This window comes from Rhinopithecus roxellana, chromosome 1 (genome assembly GCF_007565055.1).
Source record: "Rhinopithecus roxellana isolate Shanxi Qingling chromosome 1, ASM756505v1, whole genome shotgun sequence".
Classification (NCBI taxonomy): Eukaryota; Metazoa; Chordata; class Mammalia; order Primates; family Cercopithecidae; genus Rhinopithecus; species Rhinopithecus roxellana.
Genome location: NC_044549.1, coordinates 40,145,230 through 40,164,817, shown reverse-complemented (window position 1 = coordinate 40,164,817; position 19,588 = coordinate 40,145,230). Strand labels below are relative to the sequence as shown.

At 42.8% G+C, this 19,588-nt stretch overlaps 1 protein-coding gene across 1 annotated transcript in view; it reads right to left on the bottom strand.

The window, feature by feature from the left end:
• UPK1B (uroplakin 1B) overlaps window positions 1-17,617 on the bottom strand; it is a 32,104-nt gene extending 14,487 nt beyond the window's left edge. Inside the window, exons 1-5 of the mRNA XM_010357446.2 lie at window positions 17,552-17,617; window positions 4,477-4,564; window positions 3,315-3,515; window positions 991-1,065; window positions 206-328 (exon numbers count right to left, since the gene is read on the bottom strand). Of these exons, the coding sequence (XP_010355748.1) occupies window positions 206-328; window positions 991-1,065; window positions 3,315-3,515; window positions 4,477-4,545 (468 nt within the window). The 5' untranslated portion in view covers window positions 4,546-4,564; window positions 17,552-17,617. The remainder of the gene's footprint in view (window positions 1-205; window positions 329-990; window positions 1,066-3,314; window positions 3,516-4,476; window positions 4,565-17,551) is intronic.
• Window positions 17,618-19,588: the final 1,971 nt, after the last annotated feature.

Here is a 19,588-nt window from a genome sequence, read left to right as displayed (position 1 = left end):
ATATTTTTCTTTTAATGTAAATGATACCCGAGTTCTAAGAGGGAGAGTATATGATTAATCTAAATTTCTTGACAAAATCATTCCAACGAATGTAAGCTAATCATCATGGCTTGGAATAAAATATAGCGTCCCACTGAGTCATGTGTACGACACCCACTCCCACCAGTAAATAAAAATGGCATCTCCCCAAGACCCCAGGTCTTACCTGGAGCATGAGCCTGTCCCAGGTTTTGGTGACTCCATTGTTTTTCCACTGGTCATCATTGTTTGGAGGGCTGTTGTTTTGGTACCTCTCTAGCATCTGCTTCAGGAAGAGGTTGGGTGTGAACTATAGTAAGAAGAGGCAACACAAGAGGGAGAGTTAGCACACTAATTTTCAAGGAGAGGAAAATATTTTTCTCTGTCAGTTCCTGGGGACACTGAGCATTCTCTCCTGGAGCAAAACTGTACTCAGAGACACCAAGTACAGCTGGCTGAGGTTGGCATAAGTCGCCATGCAGAGAAGAGACTCCCGTGTTAAAAGAAATCACTATGAGGCCAGGGGAACACATATTGTAGGGTGCCTTAGGCTAGGGCAACAGAGAATGTGAGAGAAAGAAATACACAGAATCGAGAGCAAGTCTTAGCTGAGGTAGAATAGAGATCCTCCCATTGGAAGGCCCATGGCCATGGCAGAATGGTGAAACCCACGGGGGATTACAAACTTGGGCCCTCGGAGTCAGGCTGTTTGAGTTCAGAATTCTTGCTCTTTCAGTTGCCAACTATGTCACTTTAGGCAAGTCACTTTACCTTTCTGTCTCATTTTTTTCTTTTCTAAAATGACAAGTGATAATGCCTATTTCATAGATTTATAAGGATTAAGTGAAGTGATATATGTATTATTACCATGCATATTGGATTGCCTGGGCACACAGTAAGGGGTTAATACATGTTGGTTGTTATAATAATGATAATTCATATTATCATTTTGCTTTTTGAGGTTGTACTCACAAAATCTCGTTGTGTTGCTGCTGTGATACAAGATGCCACTTCAAAGGCATATACTATAAACATCAGAATGAAATACTGGAAAGGAAACAAATGAGATAAAATAATTACATGTACCTGTCAAAGAGCGACTTGCCCAAATAATTATGATTTTTCAGCAAATTCATCCTATAATCATGTAATCATTCATGTAGTTATTCAACAAACCCTCATTGATCAGTGGCTTGGATTGGGGCTTGGTGCTAGTCAGCTCATTTCTCTCCCTTTCTCCAGAGAACAAATAGCCATTGAATACAGAGCTTCCTCAGTCCAGTTCTCTGAGTTTCTATTTTAACTGGGAAAAACAAGTACAAGAGAATGAACTGGTGTGTGTGTGTGTGTGCATTTACATGCATGTGCATGCTCAGTGCCTGCCAGGAGAGTCTTAGTGTATCACATACAATATAGGGCCTCATAAATCCACTTTGATTTTGGAATTTTGGAGAAATTTTCTTTACAATTTGCTGAGAATTTAGAATCACAGAGTTCAGAAAAAGATGAACTGGATCATGTTGAACATCTAGGGTCCTTCCTAACAAGCATCCAGTCTCATCAGAGGAGAGGCAGCCTCCAAGTGCACAGCGACTTGCCGGGTGTTCTTTCACATGCACCTGCACTCAAAGTACATTGGCTCAGGTTAGTGAAGTGGCACTTGCTGTGTGTGGTAGTGGTGGTGTGTGTGTGTGTGCGTGGTCATGGGCACATGGGTGCGTGGGCACATGGGTGCATGTGCACGTGATGTCTTCACATGACAGTACTGGAAAATTTCTGGCTGGAAAATATCTAAACACCAAATGACCTCTGAATCTGGGATGGGGACTGTTTGCAAGAGTTCCATTTTTGCCTTCCTCAGCCTTGCACACACTCTTGGGAGAAGGGGCACTGTGGTCAGTGTCAGCAGGGCAGGCAGGGAAAACTGTCCTCTTTGGGTATGGGAGGCTCTCCGAGCAGGACCCTCTGCCGCCCTCATTACCTAGCCCAGAATAAAGCTCTGGCTGCAGTCAACAGCAGGAACACCTTGAGAGGCCCCAGAACATTTTTTTCCTGTATTAGCTGCTGCCTTGCTCCTTGCCAAGAGCTTTGCTGGCTGCTCATAAAGACACTCCAGATAGGAGGCACACAGTGAGGAGTTTCCTCCTTTAGCCCCTTTGCCTCCCCAGCTCACTTCTCCTGGCTGTCAGGCACGCACATGGATGGCCCAAAGTGAGGCTGGGATGCAAGCGAATTTGTCTTTAGGAACACCTGTGTCTCCTCTCCCTTTTTCCTGTATTCCTTTCCCCACCCACCAGAAGTGGGTACTTCTGCCCTGGAACTTACCCACACTAAGGAACCAGAGAATGTAAATGTTCTGTATTCTGCTGGAACCAGGACAATGGTTAGTTCAAAGAAAGAGTGAACTAAAAAGCACCTTACGTTGCTGGACTGAGTCTATAAAGGGGGAACTGAGGTCCTGCAGCATTTGAATAAAAGGTTTATTTCAGGGGTGGGGCATTGGAGGCGTGTTCCATCATAGTGTGAAACTGCTGCCCTAAGTATTGGGGCAGAGAGTAGGGGTCCAGGCCTAACACTGAGGTTTCTCAGCTCTGCTGCCTGCAAATTTGCTTTCATCTGCAAAGGCAGGGCATGGTCTTGCTGTCTATGGTTTGGGGCAGAAGCCTCTCCTTGATGCACAGAGGTAAAGCCTCCACAGGCAGGTATGAGCTGAAGGCTAACTCTACAGTGGTGCTTATCAAGGTTTTCTGGGGTCCCTGAAAAGCAGATTGGATGATAATGTGGGGACTATAGGCTATGATACAGAATCATCAACCTTGAGCTCAAAAATCTTTGAAAACATACTTTCTTTTAAAAATGTATGCATATTTTATATTTTATATCCCAATATATTAATGCCTAATTAATATCAAAATGTTTTGAACAACTTACTGCCAAGAGAAAAAATCTAACGAATGAATTCTCACTGTGTCTCTCCTTTGGCCTGTATAGCTCCTAGTTGTACGTGGGTGTACGCAGACACCAGCTGTAGAAGCACAATATGGAAAATACTCATCAGGCCACCCCCAGGTGTCTCCTCTTTGGCTTCTCTGTACTGGAGTCTTCTGGACTTGGAATAGTGGAGGGCATCTTTGCCTCCATGTGGACAATTTCACTGCAGGGAAAGTGTTTCTCTCCTCACCCCTCATCTGGTACTTGCTGCTCCCCACCGAAAGCCAAAGCATTGCTCAGTAAAGAAGAAAGAATCCATTAAAATTGGCTCAGGGAGACAACTCCAGAGAAATTTGAGGTCTTACCGCCAGAAGAATTTTCCTGCTGGACTTCATGATGCCTACAATGCCAAGAACGGACAGGCAGAAGAGGCAGATGCCCACAAATATGCCGATCCAGGCAGCCCCATAGATGTCATCATTGTCAGTGGCTTCAAGCAGTGGGTAGAGGCTGTGTTGGTCAGATACAAAGAAGATGCACTCCGCGGTCAGGGCAATGCCACAACACTGGGGGCAAATGAAGGGTAGGCTCCATCAGGAGTGCAGCTTTGGGAAAGGGGGTGGAGGGCGGGGAAGGTAGGAGACTGGCTCCCTTTCCTGCACAGACTTTATGCAACTAATCTAAACTCCCCATTGCCACAAAATCAAACAACTACTTCCATCCTACTAACTGGTTGCATACATCCCTTCACATGTTATTCTGTCTATTTAGAAACAGACCCACACAATTTTAGACCATCCACAATGTCCTTGGGGCATGAATCACTCAAACAATGCTTTCTGGTATGAGAATGATCTCCCCCTGCCCCCATGACATGATCCACACTTCTGGGTTGTAATATTTGAGCTGGTCCTGGTCATATTTATCAATGACAGCTGGGAGGAACCTTGCTGCTTATCTTTGCCAACACCCACATTTTATAGATGAGGAATCTCAGCCTTGAAAGGTGATGGCTAGAGTCATATGGGGAGTCAGGGGAGAGCTGGGCCAAGAGCTCTGGACTCCAAAACAAATGTTCTTCTATGCCATCAGACCCACACAGTGTGGCCTCTGTATTATTCTTACACCCTGGTACTAGCCTCTGTATAAGAACAAGAAGATGCAAACATCTGTCCCAAAAAACCTTAACAGCAGAGTCCCATGGAAATCAAACCAAGGTGACATAGAAAAGAAACACTGAAGTGTGTTTGTAGTCAGGGTGTTTAGACACTGACTGTGGTTGACATGACTCCTTTTAGATACTTATATTTTCAAGTTGGGAGGGAAATATCTATTTTTTCAACCATGATCTTTTGACATATGGTTAAATTCTAGCTAGCATATTTACTAACATATTTCTTAAAATGAAGCAAAAATATAGGAAGCCAGTAATTACAGCATTATTTTCCTTTAAACTCTTACTTTTGATTAATCTAGAGTTATGATTACAGGAAGAGCAGAATTTCCTGAGAAATAAGCATTACTTACACCAATAATCACATTTCCAAAAATCAGCAGGCCCTGGAAGCAACGAACAGTGGAGTCGTCTTTGGCCATCTTCAGGATTTCCCACAAGCTGAAGGCACAGTTGAAAGCATTACCAAATAACTGCTGCAGTTTCCGTAACATGAGTAATCCATGCCATTGCATATTGCCTCCTTGTTCCCAAATGAACCAAACCAAAGCCATATAATCCTTTAGCAATGAAGGACATTTGATTATTGAGCTTAGTAATCACATAACTTTTATAGAGAAGGAAAAGAATATAGCCTTCCAGAGCCTGGTCAGTGCCTTTCAGGAGTTCTTTCAGGCAAGGAGTGTGCAGAATGCATCCTTCTGAGTGGTAGACTGAGCCCCGCAAGGTGGAAAGCACAAGGGGTGGACCTGAGGTGGTGATTGGGCAGGGCCAAAGCACACTGAGGGTCACTGGCATAGCCCTCACTGCCCTTGGCCATGACAAGTGGAAACCCAAAGGGTAAACTCATGGCCAGAGTTAGTGGTTGGTTCCCATGTGGACTGTAGGTTGCTTTTAAAAATATCATTTTCTGAATATTTTATTATCTTCAAAGAAATAGTTGGCAAATAGAAAAGTGCCCTGTTGTATATGAGGGGAAGTGAAAAACGGGGACTAGCATTTACTTCCTTGTACCAGGTGTGTGCCACTCTACCAGGTGCTCTGCATGCACGCATCTAATTCTCATAACTTAATTAGGTAGAAAAAGAAGAAAGGTGAGGAGGCTCCATTTTGCAGATGAGGAAACTAAAGCTTAAATTGGTCAATTAAGTTCCCTGGGGTCACACAACCAGTAAGTGGCAGAGCTAGGCTAGAGACCTTGATGTGTGTGGACTCCAGATACTCTAGAGTCCATGCGCTTCACCACAGCCCACAATGACTCCCAGAAACTATTTATAGACTTTGGTGCCATACACAGCTGAACATGGGTCTTTCACCTCCCTGAGGGTTTTCTGAAAGGAGCACAAAGGTAAGCGTGTGGGTCAATCACTTGGGCTTCTGCACTTGAAGCACCTTGAGAAAAGCGATCTACAGCTCTCAACATTTAATTCATCAATTCATGCATTCCTGCTGTAAATAAAAAATGTATTAAATGGTTCAATATGCATTTTGAGGCATACAAAGATATGTAAGGGAGATTATTGTATTCTAGGATTTTTTGTGTTAGTAGGGAAACTAAGATGCATTCCCGCATAATTATACTACATGTATGAGACTAAATATCGTGGGAGTCCTGAGGCGGGAAGACGTAAGTCTTGCAGGATGTGTATGGTTTGATACATAGAGTGGAGGTGGATATGTGTGGGAGTGAGGTGGGGGTGGGTGACATTCCAGGTAAAGAGAAAGGGAAAGCTAGGGAGTAGAGATAGAAGAGCAAGGTGCCCACAAGAGAGCAAACCAGTCAATTTGGCCAAAGTCCTAGTTTCGTACGGTAGCAGTGGGAGGCAAACCTTCCATGTGTCTCAAGCCTTGCTAATTTTAACCTCGTTGTTACACTATAAGTATTAACAACCTTCCAAGTAAGTTTAGACATCTGTAAATATTTTCCTTTATCTGTTTCCTGGGTAGCTGTGACAATTTGAGTTAAAATTTATGAGCATTTTTGGCTCAGAATTTGACACACAGTGGGTACTCAATTCATGTTTGCTGGAGACATGGAAGAATCTGGGCCATTGGGTCTCTGTGTAGTTTCTGCTTAGAAATGCCATTCATTTCTTTCTGCTTAGAAATTTCATTCATTCTTGCCAGTTATTGTTGCGTGTTAGACTGCACAAACTCCGCCAAGGCGGAGACTTACTTACTCATGTACCTGGTTGAGTCACATTGTAAAGTTCATTACTGGTATGTACAGACATTATTCCTGACCAGTTGGGTTAGTATCTAAACTAGAGACAACAGTAAATAGACTGTGAAAGGTAGGCGTTCAGATAACAGAAGCATAGAGAGGAAAGGGCAGAAATCAATAGAGGCCAAATTCAATTCAGCACCGATATCAACTTGTGCTGATTATGTACCATGTGAAAGAAGACAATTTCTTCTTTTAACTAGTTTATTTTTATTTTTATTATTATCTTTTGAGACGGAGTCTCACTCTGTAACCCAGGCTGGAATGCAGTGGCGTGATCTTGGCTCACTGCAACCTCCACCTCTCAGGTTCAAGCTATTCTCCTGCCTCAGCCTCCCTAGTAGCTGGGACTACAGGCGCCCACCACCACACCCAGCTTTTTGTGTGTGTGTGTGTGTTTTTAGTAGAGATGGGGTTTCACCATATTGGCCAGGCTGGTCTCGAGCTCCTGACCTTGTGATCTTCCTGCCTTGGCCTCCTAAAGTGCTGGGATTACAGGCGTGAGCCACTGTGCCTGACCTCAAGGAGTTTAAAGTGTGATTACAGCATGGGTTCAAAGCAAAAATGACCGTGCACATCAAGGGGACAAGGAAGGCTGTGGAGAAGGACAGAGTTAGATAGGCACTACTGAGGGGCTTTACTGGTCCCGAAAGGAACTGCAGGGGCCCTGATCAAGGGAGGTGGTCTGGGTGACTCAATTATGCCCCGTGACTTACAGACTTTTCCAGAGATGACTCTGCCATACAGAGTTTAGTCCTTACAAAGGGGAAAGAGCAAATGAATATTCTGTGGGAGAACTGCAGGAGTCAGAATTAGGGTGGAAAATGCAGATAAAAGTGGGAGAAAAGAAGGAAGACAGGTAGAAACTTGCTCTGAGCAAAAAGAAAAGCATAAATTGAAGAAACCTAGGCAAGGACATGACAGAAAATGCCAGGGAGGCAGCCCAGCTGTGGGTTGGGTTTTGGAAGGTGGGGGGATATATCGGTGGGCAAGATACTCTGAATTTGTTGGCCACTAAAATGTTCTCCTTTTTCACTATGCGTTCTCTTCTTCTCCCTTAGACCTTTGGTATTAATGGCACATGATAATTTAGCTACTCTTATCTTCCAAGATAAGGAAATAGTGATGAAAACTGCCATTTATTGGGTACTTACAATGCTCTCGGCACTATGTTAGGCATTTGATATTCATCTTCTCAACAGACCTGAGAGATGGGTATTTCAGGTCTGCATTTCCTATTGCTGCCAAAACAAATGACCATGAACTTCGTGGCTTAAAACAGCAGAAATGTATCTTACAATTCTGGAGGGCAGAGGTCTAAAATGAGTCTTACCAGGCTAAAATCAGGGCTGTGTTTCTTCCGAAGGATCTAGGGGGAGAATCTGTTGTCTTGTCATTGTTTGTATAAAGAAAAGGGGCGGGGCGCGGTGGCTCACGCCTGTAATCCCGGCCTTTTGGGAGGCTGAGGTGGGCAGATCACCTGAGGTCAGGAGTTCAAGACCAGCCTGGCCAACATGGCAAAACCCTGTCTTTACTAAAAATACAAAAATTAGCCGGGCATGGTGGCAGATGCCTGTAATCCCAGCTAATCGGGAGGCTGAGGCAGAAGAATCGCTTGAACCTGGGAGGTGGAAATTGTGGTGAGCCGTGATTGGGCCCCTGCACTGGGCAATAGAGCAAAACTCCGTCTCCACACACAAAAAAAGAAGCTTGGAGAGATTAATTTGCCCAAGGCCACATTGCTAAAAAGTGCAGAAGCTGAGACTGAATGAGACTGAAACACAGGTCTGCCTGGCCCCAGATCATTTGCTAAACACTCTACAGTTTACAAGTCCTGCTACATAGCAAATGCTTTCAGTGGAAATAGAAACACCTGGAGCGGAGAGAACAGATACATTTCCCTGCTCAGGAGACTCTACCTTTGCAAAGGTCAGAAACACTAGGCCTTTCTTCACTCACATCTCCAGCTTCTTGTCTCTTTAACCCCTTGATATGATGCTCATATTTGCATGCTTCCCCCAAACTCGGTGCTCCCCCCGTATGCTTTTCCAGAAAACCTGTCTAGATGTATCAAAAATCTACAGCTCATCCACCTGCCCCCAAGACCAGAATTCTAAGAAGTAAAAGGTGCAATGTACAAGTCAATGAGAGGTTAGCATTTCATAGCTTCTACTTGGCCACTTGTATTTTAGACTAGGTTGGTGTCTAGAGGACCTAAAACATTTGCTGCATCCCCCAAATGGCCACAAATGTCAAGAGGGAGCCAAGTGTAGGCTTCCAGTGGCTCACAGCATAGTCTAATGTCTGCAGTATAATGGTGACCACACTGGACTTGGCATCAGAATGCCGGAGTTCAAGTCCCAGCTTTGTGTTGTCATTATCATTACTGTGTAAAGTTGGACAATTATTTTCCTTTGTGTCTAATTCCTGATTTATAAAATTAGTAGACTACAACTTGTTAGATGGGGTTGCTGTGATCACTAAATGAGATAAAAGATACAAAGGTAATAGGTAAGCACTAAGATTGTTTACACACGTAAGAAACTATTAATTATAATCAGAGGATATTTAGGAAGGGAGGGTATTGGGTTATGATTTTGTTTTCTGCATCAGTGACCCCAGGGGGATAAAAGGGAGGTTTTAACAGTGACTGGTCACAGGCCAAGGGCTCTTAGATTGAGGAGAAGCAGCCTTCCTTCCACCTTCTCTCTGTTCACTGCACAGGGCCTGCTCTGCTTGAGGGATTGGGAGGCCTTACACAAAGATACCCATTTGTACTTCTTATTATTTTCATAGATGAATTCATGAGAGAAAAGGAAAAACACTTCCTAGTTGTGCTTGGGGTGAGGCCAGAGTCAGGTACCAAGCTGCACATCCACATGGGAGGGGCCCGCCTTGCATGCCATTAGCATTCCTGAACAGTTAACACTCACCATTGGGCCTCATCCTTCTGGCTTTGGCCAGCTCTGAGGCCTCTGCCCCAGACTGCGAGGTGATACAGAGATGGCCCCTGAGGTTGTCCTTGTCCTGGGACCACTTTCTCCCTGACACAGACATTACTCAGAGAGGATTCTGCTCTGCTGCCCTTTTGCATTCTTTCCTCCCATTGCCAACCTGTGGAGGGCATCCTTCACTTTATTGCAAGAGTCTCCAAAGTAGGAGGAGGTATTTGGGACCCTGTTTTATTTGTCTTTCTAGGTCCAAAGTGGCATAGTACCTGACATATAGTAGGTACACTCAATTATTTTGCTAAATAAAAGGATAAAGTAAATAAATAAATGTTTATTTGAATAAATGAGTGTGCAGATTAATAATTTGCCTAGAGCTTTGTTGAAGAGCAAGTTAGAGAATATGGTGAAGTGAAATGAATGTGGGCTTTGGATAGACCTAGGTTTGAATCTCAGCTCTACCACTTACTAGTTTTGCGGCCCCAAGAAATTACTTAGTCTCTCGAGCTTTATCTTCAAATGAGTATGGTAATACTTAACTTCAAGGGTTACTACGAAAATTAAATGAGAATATGTGTTAAGTTTTAATACAATATTAGTTACCCAATACTCATTTTGCTTATTTTTGTCTTATAAAGGAGACAGACTAGAGCTAATAGCCCAGTGGTTGGTGAAGGTACCTAAAACCAGTGATTTATTATTATTATCTTTTTGATCCAGAGAAACATTTTCAAAGGCAATAGGGAAATATGATTTCAATAGGGAACTCTAATATATGAAACTAGATCAGAATGATACTTCTCTGGCTGAAACAAGAGTAGGAATCCTGGGCTCACAGAGCATCTTGTCACCAGCTTTAAACCTCCTAAACACATAGCTAGCCCCAGGGCAATTGAAAACTGCTATTCTAGAACTGAAAGAAAAGAAAGAAATAGGCAAATTACTGAGCTCAGAAAGCAGTTACCCAAGAAGTAAGAGGACACTCAAGAGTGAAGTTGAAAAACTCTGGTCACAACGTGTAAGCTGACCTTAGTCAGTGTCAAAGACTGTGTCAAAGTCTGTGTCAAAGACTCCCCCTGCCCCCCATTCAATGGAAGACGTCTAGAAAAGTCCTGGAAAACTGAGGAAAGTGAGTTTACTTTTATAGTGCGTTAGCTGGATGGATCTTTAGGAAGAGCTGCTTTCCTGGCATGCTTAGAGGAAAGGTGACATAATTTCTACAAAAGGAAAAGATGAGGCCTGGCTGATGTTTAGGGTTCTTTGAAGACTAATAAATGCCTGTGCAAAGGGGTAGAGTAATGCACTTTTTTTTAGGTTAAAAAAGAAAAGCTTTGATGCAGTTCCACACTAATGGATATTAAAACAAAAAAAAAAGACATTAAGAATTTGTTGACCTTTCCAGAGAGGATAGGCACGGAGGAAGAACAAAAGGGAAGGACAAATGGTGACTTCTCTACACACAGAATATAAACTGTGGTGTTCTGTAGGTCCTGGTAGTACTTTTGCCTTTGTTAATAACTTCTTGAGTTTTGTCTCTGCCTGCGTGATAAAGAAGTATTGTAATGAACACCTTGTGCTGGTTGATTTTGTGTATCAACTTGGCTGGGATATGGTGTTCAGTTGTTTGGTTAGATATCAGTCTAGATATTGCTGTGAAGATATTTTTTAGATGTGATTAACATTTAAATCAGTAGACTTTGAGTAAAGCAGATTACCTTCCATAACGTGGCTGGCCCCCTCCAATCAACTGAAAACGTTAAGAGCAAAAACTGATGTTTCCTGAATAAGCAGCATTTCTGCCCTAAGAGGACTGTAACATAGAAACTCTGTCTGGGTTTTCAGTATGCAGATTTTAGCTTTAAGACTGCAACATCAGGCCAGGCACGGTGGCTCACGCCTGTAATCCTAGCACCTTGGGAGGCTGAGGCAGGCAGATCACCTGAGGTTGGTAGTTTGAAACTAGCCTGACCAACACGGAGAAATCCCGTCTCTACCAAAAATACAAAATTAGCTGGGCGTGGTGGCGCATGCCTGTAATCCCAGCTACTCAGGAGGCTGAGGCAGGAGAATCGCTTGAACAGGGGAGGCAGAGGTTGCAGTGAGCCAAGATTGTGCCATTGCACTCCAGCCTGGGCAATAAGAGCAAAACTCCATCTCAAAAATATAAATAAATAAATAAATAAATAAATAAATAAATAAATAATAAAATGCTGGGCATGGTGGCTCACGCCTGTAATCCCACCACTTTGGGAGGCCAACGCGGGTGGATCATGAGGTCGGGAGGTCCAGACCATCCTGGCTAACACGGTGAAACCCCGATCTACTAAAAATACAAAAAATTAGCCAACCGTGGTGGCAGGAGCCTGTAGTCCCAGCTACTTGGGAGGTTGAGGCAGGAGAATGGGGTGAACCTGGGAGGCGGAGTTTGCAGTGAGCCGAGATTGTACCACTGCACACCAGCCTGGGTGAACAGAGCGAGACTCTGTCTCAAAAAAAAAAAAAGACTGCAACATCAACTCTTCCCCAAATTTTCAGGTTGCCCACCTGCTGTATAGATTTTGGACTTGTCAGCCCCCACAATCACATCACATAGGTTAATTCCTTAGAATTAATCTCTCTCTCTCTCTGTCTCTCTCTCAACCTCTCAACAGGGTCTTGGTGTGTCACCCAGGAGTGCAGGGGCACAATCATATCTCACTGCAGCCTTGACTTCCTAGGCTCAAGTGATCCTCCGGCTTTAGCCTCTCAAGTAGCTAGGACCACAGGTGCATGCACAATGTCTGGCTAATTTTTAAATATTTTGTAGAGAAGGGGTTTTACCATGTTGCCCAGGCTGGTCTTGAACTCCTGTCCTCAAAGTGTGGAACTGCCTTCCAAAGTGTGGGGATTATAGGTGTGAGCCACCATATGTTGCCTCTCTCTTTATGTATCTCCTTTTGGTTCTATCTCTGTAAGAACCCTGAGTAACACACCATCCCAATTGGGATTGATGTATATTTTTGATAGAAGCACATATGATCATTTTCTGATGTCTCCTGATACCATTTTACCAATTCCCACTGCCAGCCCCTAACTTCTGGATCAGATGAATTAAACATTTTCTGTTTCCATTCCATACAGAGCTTCCATGGTGAACTTTCTCAAGCAGAGGTTCTCAAATGATCCTCCAAAGCACAGATGTTCCATTTACCGGAACAACATGTTTTAATGCCAATATTGAATGATTCCAGTCATTTCCTAATTTGAGGAAGAATTACTATCAAAATTTGTCATTTTAAACATTTTCCTCTTATACATTTTTCTTAAATTGTGGATGCTGCTACCACCTGTCTATGCTAGAATCTAGTTTTTGGTATGAATTTAGGCCAAAATGATCTACTTACTTATTTTAAATTTAGTAGACCAAAAGGTTCTGGTATTCCACAAAGATAAACATGGCTTCCAAGTGCCAGCCAGTTAGCCAATCTTGAGATCCATTGTCCTAAAACACAGCTCTGAATTTATATCTCCCCCGCTGCTTAAAACCCTTCAAAGGTTCCCTGTAGCCTAAATTTAAAGGAGAGCCCTAGGTCATTCCCTCTACACTCATGACCCCAGCACCAGCTGCTTCTTACTTCCTATTGCCAGGTGCATCACTTGTCCACCCACTCTCTGTTGCTGACCAGTTTCTTTGAATCCAGATTTGCTCCTGTTCCATTGTGAAAGACCAGTCTATAGTATTTGGCCAGAGTCAACTATTTTATTCTCCATTCAGCCAGTGGAAGAGGGGTTGGACCACCTAAGAGATAAAGTACAAACTCCTCAGCCTGTATTCAAGGCAGTACTCGTCCAGGTTCCAAATGGCCTGCCTGCCATTTTTCACTGCCCACCCCCCTTGGTCATGCCACCATGCTATGCTTAGGGTGTCCCTGTCTTTGGAATCCCATTTCCCATTTCTGCTTATCGAACTCTTTACTATCTTCTGAAGCCCAACTGAAAAACCTTCTTCTCTCCTCAACTTCCCAGAATTATCCTTCCTTCCCTATATCCCTCTCTCTGCCTTTAGCAACTAGCTCTCCAAGGAAGCTCAAACCATTGTGGATATGTGTTTATGGCTTTTCTTCCATACTAGCCTCTGTCACAGCAATATAGTCTGGTATGTTGTTACGTCTTTTCTTCACTCAAGTTTGTTTAATAAGATATTCTGAACCCACAAAAATGGATTGCTATCAAAAAACCAATTTGACAAAGAATTGCATTAAAAAGCAAAATTAAAAACTTTTAAATTAATTGATGGGTGTCACACTTAGAAGTCAATGACTACACTTTTGGAAGTTTTTGTTTGTCTTAGAAGATATGTAATTTGAGAGAAATTAAAGTGTCATTTATCCTAGGAGAGTTATTGGCCAGGTGCCTGTTCATAGCATGATACATCAGTTCCGGCTGCAAACTTGGAGGCTTTGTACAGGTGAGGAGTTTAAGGCTCACAGAGAGGAAGCGACTTGTTCACGATCATGCCGTGTTATTAAAAGAGTTAAGATTCAAGTCCAGGTTTCATAACTCTTAACCCAGCCTTCTATTGGGTTTGTCACTAATCGTTATTCTTTTTAAGGCAGGGAGATCCACTTCCCTTTTTTGTCTCTTTAAATTAAGAGAAACTCTTGGCCTCCCACCCGTGAGCCTACCCATGAGACTCACTACAAGGTAAGCCAGAAAGGGAGCCACATAAACAAAGCTGGCAGGGAGAAAGCCTTCTCTCCTCTTCCTTCATTCAAAGGCTTCCTCACCATTTACCCTAACTTCTGAATGCCACAACTTGAGACTCACTCCTTCATTCCTGATTAAAATACAAGCTCATATAAAAGAGGCATGTTGAGTTTCATGAGCCATCCATATTAATGCCTCATTTATCAGCTCCCTTCTCTTATTTAATTTTCAAAGGGTGAGGGAAGACACCATGAGAAGGAAAGAGACCCAAGGACAGGGTAGAGCCTAAAAAGACAAACCTTGTAACTTAAGATTTGGGGGTTTGGGTCTGTCTCTGTGGCTAGACTGACTTCTAATGATATGATGTGTCCTCCTTCCTGCCTTCTTTTTTAGCCCACAGTTTGTAGAAGCTGTTTTAAATATGTGGTCTTCTGAACCGTCCCCACATTATTCTAAAACAATGCCTCCCTCACATATATTGGATTACTTATCTGGCAGGGGTGGGAAGGAAACCAATGGGATGAGATAAATTTAACAAGTGGAAAGTGGTGGAAGGCAGAGGGCAGAGCAGCAACTGCCCACGTTAGAGATGGAACGCCCCAGACTGAAAGTACGCAACTCACCTAGAAATATTTTCCATGTAAAGGAATAGCCCCTATGCACCCCGCCCTGTGGGAAAACTGCCCTGTGGCCTGGTACGATGATGATTTACTCAAATTGCTCAACACCCTGGGAGTTCCTTTGCTTTAAAGAGTACAGATTTTTTAAAAGCTAGAATTATATTTCCTATTTTTTCTTTCTTGTGCTTTCATTCAGTTTGTTTTCTTATAAAAATTAATCATACCCATAGTGTTGATGTTTCCAGACACATTGACAAGGTCTAAAAACAATTGCTCACTAAACAAACCAATTTGCAAAGCAGAAGAAAAAGAAGTGTGACTCGCTCAGTAAGCATGAGATCATTTTTCAAGTTCATTACCTCTTTTCCTCACCGAAGTTTGTTGCACCAGAGAACACACAAACCACACCTCAAACTCTAGTTCATGCTAGAGAAATTTGAATTAACAAAGGAGAAAAAAAGAAAAGGAAAAATAGGAGAGGAAGAAATGAAGAAACACAATATGCTATTACCTCAGCCCTGACCCTGAAACTCAGGACAAGAACAGACACTTTGCGTGGCTCAGAGTAAAGATGGGTGTGGAGACTGTAGGTCACAACAATTGCTGGTCTCCTTCAACTTAAGGTAGGATAAGTCCCTGGAAATAACAAAAAGAGGAGCGTTCTCCCAGGGCCGTCACCCACGGCTCACAGTGCCCATAAGTTTTTCTTGCTTTAAAGCTCAAAACCTGTGTTCACTAATATAGTAGTTAGTAGTTGCGTGCGGTTATTTAAAGTCAAATGAATTCAAATAAAAGTAAAAACCAGTTCCTCAGTTGCTCCAACCACATCTCAAGCACTCCCTAGATACGTGTGGTTAGTGTCTATTGCCTAGAACATTTCCCTCATCACAGAAAGTTTTACTGGACAGCACTGCTCTTGATTCCTGGTGCTCCCAGTATGATGGGAGTCATCCATCCATTGGAAATCAGGGACTAGCTGTAAGCAATGGCTCAGGAGCACTCAGCTGCATGAAGGCCTCAGGTGTGGGCATTGCCAGAGGGATGCCCAGCTCCAGGAAAGGAATACCATGGAGAATCCTTGGGGCGGGGGGACGAGGCGGGGAGGGCGGTATGTGATGACGGTGCCCCCTCACCAATGTGGTCTCTGTCCCAGTTGGCAAATGGTGGCCCATCAAGTCTGTGGGCAGCCTGCATGGCTATCAGGCCCAAATTCCAGAGCATATTTAAAGCCTGACTGGTGTTTACTATGGTTAAGAATGTAAGCAGGAGAAGTCAAAAAGTTCTGAGTTTTGGCCAGGCGCTGTGGCTCACACCTGTAATCCCAGCACTTTGGGAGGCTGAGGCAGGTGGATCACGAGGTCAGGAGATCCAGACCATCCTGGCTAACACAGTGAAACCCTGTCTCTACTAAAAAATGCAAAAAATTAGCCGGGCGTGGTGGCAGGCACCTGTAGTCCCAGCTACTTGGGAGGCTGAGGCAGGAGAATGGTGTGAACCCGTGAGGCAGAGCTTGTAGTGAGCTGAGATCGCACCACTGCTCTCCAGCCTGGGAGTCAGAGTGACTCCGTCTCAAAAAAAAAAAAAAAAAAAAAAAAAAAAAGCAGTTCTGAGTTTCTTTTTTTTTTCTCCTTGATTAAATGATGTCTAAGGTCCCCTTTGAATGTAAAAGTCTATGATTCTTCCCAGCAGTTAAAAAAAAATAGGTGAGTTGATTTTAAAGACTATTTTATAGCAGAAAGCAAAACAATCTGTTGGAGCGAAGGCAAAGTAAGAAATTTTTCTCCTCACTGAGAAGGTAAATAAAAAGAAAATCCACTTCTTCACAGAGTCTGAAAACTATGTAACCTAAATTTTATTTATACTCAAAGTATATATATATCTATAAAACCTAGCAAGTTATTTCCTGTTGTGCTTAGCAACTCAGGCAAGAAATAGTCAAGAAACATTGTCTTTCATTAAAAGCAGACAATCAAGTTGACAAAACTTCTTTAAAAATGTATTTCTATTTTTTTAGAGACAGGATCTCACTATGTTGCCCAGCCTAGACTAGAACTCCTCATCCCATGGCCTCAGCTTCCCAAATAGCTGGAACTGGAGGCATGTGCCACTGCAACTGGCTACAAATTCTTAAATGGTTTAAAAATCTTTAAAACTAGTTAGAAGTGGAGTTTAAGGTTTATAAACAAATGCAAACATAAAATAATACTAGCATTATTTGAAACTTAAATTTGTGTTTTGTATGAAAATGTCATTAGATCAAAAAATATCTTTATGTCCTGCAGATCCTTGTGGAACAGAGAATTGGTAAGGAGTAAAAACAAATTATGTAAAAATAACATTGCATAGATAAAGCTACTTTGTTGACTTACTTCAACTGACACATTTAATAAGCAGAAGTGTTTGCAGAGAATAACTGGGAGTAAATTGCCTCACACATTTCATTACAAGTTGGCAGGACCAAATGATTTCTGACAAGAAGACCAAGAAACTTTCTCTCTGCTAGCCTGAACAGATTATTAAGAAATGACACAAACTATTTCGTTAAATTTTCTACTGCTTTTCTGACTCCACAAGGAAATTGGGGGTCTACAAATGTGTCTGTCTATGTGCGATTTAATCAGGAGATACAGGGTTTCTCAGGTGCTTGGATTTTCTTGTTCTTTCTTTGGGGATATTTCAGGTTAAAAGCAGGATGGCTGCGTAATATCTCCAGAACTTTAATGAGAACAAGACTTATATCAAAGGTAAGAAAGCAGTTTGAACGGTTCAAAGTAAAAGAGAACAGGACAGTCACAATACCCTAAATTACGAAGAAAAAAATGACAGACTTTATGAATCAGGTATCTAACTTCTTCCCCTTTCGCTCCCAGACCACTAGCTTCCCTCCCAGGAGAGCAACCCAACCCTTGAGCCCCGGGGATTCCCCGTAGAGGGAAAGCAGTCTACTCACAGCGACTCCTCTTTCTGCACACAGGGTGCCGCCCGCTCCGCAGTCTGCACCAGCCCCTGGTGCTTTTCTACCCTCCTGCAATTCTTTGAACCTCCAGGACCAGGGAAGGGTGGTCTGTGATTGGCAAGAGGCACCTCACATGGGCTGAGCTTGCCGCTGCCTGCCCTGCCTCGCTGAGACGGGGGAGTAACCGGAGGCTGTCAGTAGATTTCTGCTGCTTTGGAATGTGTGACTCTGACAGATGGAAGCACCTTGACAGCCACACTCATTGCTTTCCTGGATCCCTCCTAGGTCTGGACTTTACTGGAATACAAACTCAGGGCTTTTATTTTGATTTGATTCTATTAGTGTAATTTGATCCTTACTCCTGCTTTTGTGTGTTGAAGGCTTGTTAGTCCTGACCGCTGACAGAGATACTGATATGTGCTTACCTGTGCAGGGCCATGTCCAGTTTTAGTTTCTATAACCCTTGCATATGCCAAATTCATGGAGACAGTCATTGCCCAAGTAATGCTCATACTGTAGGTAGACCAAAGACCAATAAGGAGCAAGAGATGTGGAAAGAAACAGATTGTGAAAAATTCAGGCAAAGAGAGAGGGCTCAAGTGATTATCTGATGTCCAATTCTTGCCTCCCCTCTTCTTTCCTCCCTTTCCTTTCCTTTCTCTTCCCTTCCTTTCTTTTTTCCTTCTTCTCTGACTTCTGGAGCCATCATGTGTTATACATGGGCACCCAGAGCATTATTTTAATGGCTGCATAACCTATCATAGTATACATGCACCATAGCTTGTTTAACCTGAGTTAGGAGTTGGTAACAGCAGTAATGTTAGAATTTACTGAGTGCTTTAATCAATAGACTTGGGAGTTCCTCAAGGGTCAGCATCATCTCTGTCTCAGGTTAGATTGTTCAGGAGCAGACTTTGAGAAAAAATTTAGTGTTCAATATATTTATTAGGGAGTGTCCTGAGATTAACACCCATGGCAGGGTCAGGGAAGAAACAGGATTGGGCAGAGAAAGAAGTTGAGCTGCAATATAGGTGGGACAGTCTGAAGGAGTCCCCCTTGGGAAACTCTGGAGGAAGATGGCCTGTCAATATAGCTCTGCCACTGGGCTCCTCTATCATCTGCCCTTCAATGTGGGTTGCCCTGGGAAGGCAGCTTTCTGCAGCTGAGGCAAGTCCTGAAAGGGGCTGATAACTGGAGGCTGGAGGTTGCAAGTACTCCCAGCAGCAGGGCAAGCTCCCCCTTGAAGGGAGACTGCATGGAGCACCTCTGTGTCCATCACAATGCCTTATTCCTCTGCAGCTCTTAAGGGCCTGATTAGATAAATTATCATATTTCACACAATGGAATTCTGTGCAATGGTTAAAAATGACACCACAGATAAACATTTAATGTCATGGAAATAAGTTCAGTTATTTACTTAACAAATATTTATTGAAAACTTAGGATGTGCCAGGCACTATTCTAGAGGCTGAAAATGAAAAAGCGGTTTACAAAATAGTTTGTGTGATCTGACACATTTTAATTTTTAAGAAAGTTTACCTATGACTTAAAAAGTTAGGAGTAATATACAGCAAACATTAACCAGAGTATATCTGGATGGTAAAATACGGGTGACTTTTACAGTCTTCTATTTTTGCAGTTCATATATTTACAAAGGATCTATATTATAATTATAAGAACATATAAGTTATTAAAAATGTGTGCTGTCCTGGAAAGATTTGTGATAAAGTAGCAAGGAAGCAAACAAGGACATATGAATTTCTATTCATGTCTTAGGCATTTTATATTCCATTACCATGATTATATGGGGAGAAAACAAAAAGATTTGAAAATCTTCAAAATAGATAATGTGACCACAAACCCAATAACAAGAGACAAGAGACTAGCTAGGAAAAGGAAGATGAGTTTTCGGATAATAACTGCAACTGAATAGATGAGGAATGTCGAATCTGTAATGTATGACAGGCTTATTTTTCCAGTTAATTGATTTCTAACTCTCTTCTGCTAATCCCTCTTTCTCTCTGGCTAAGT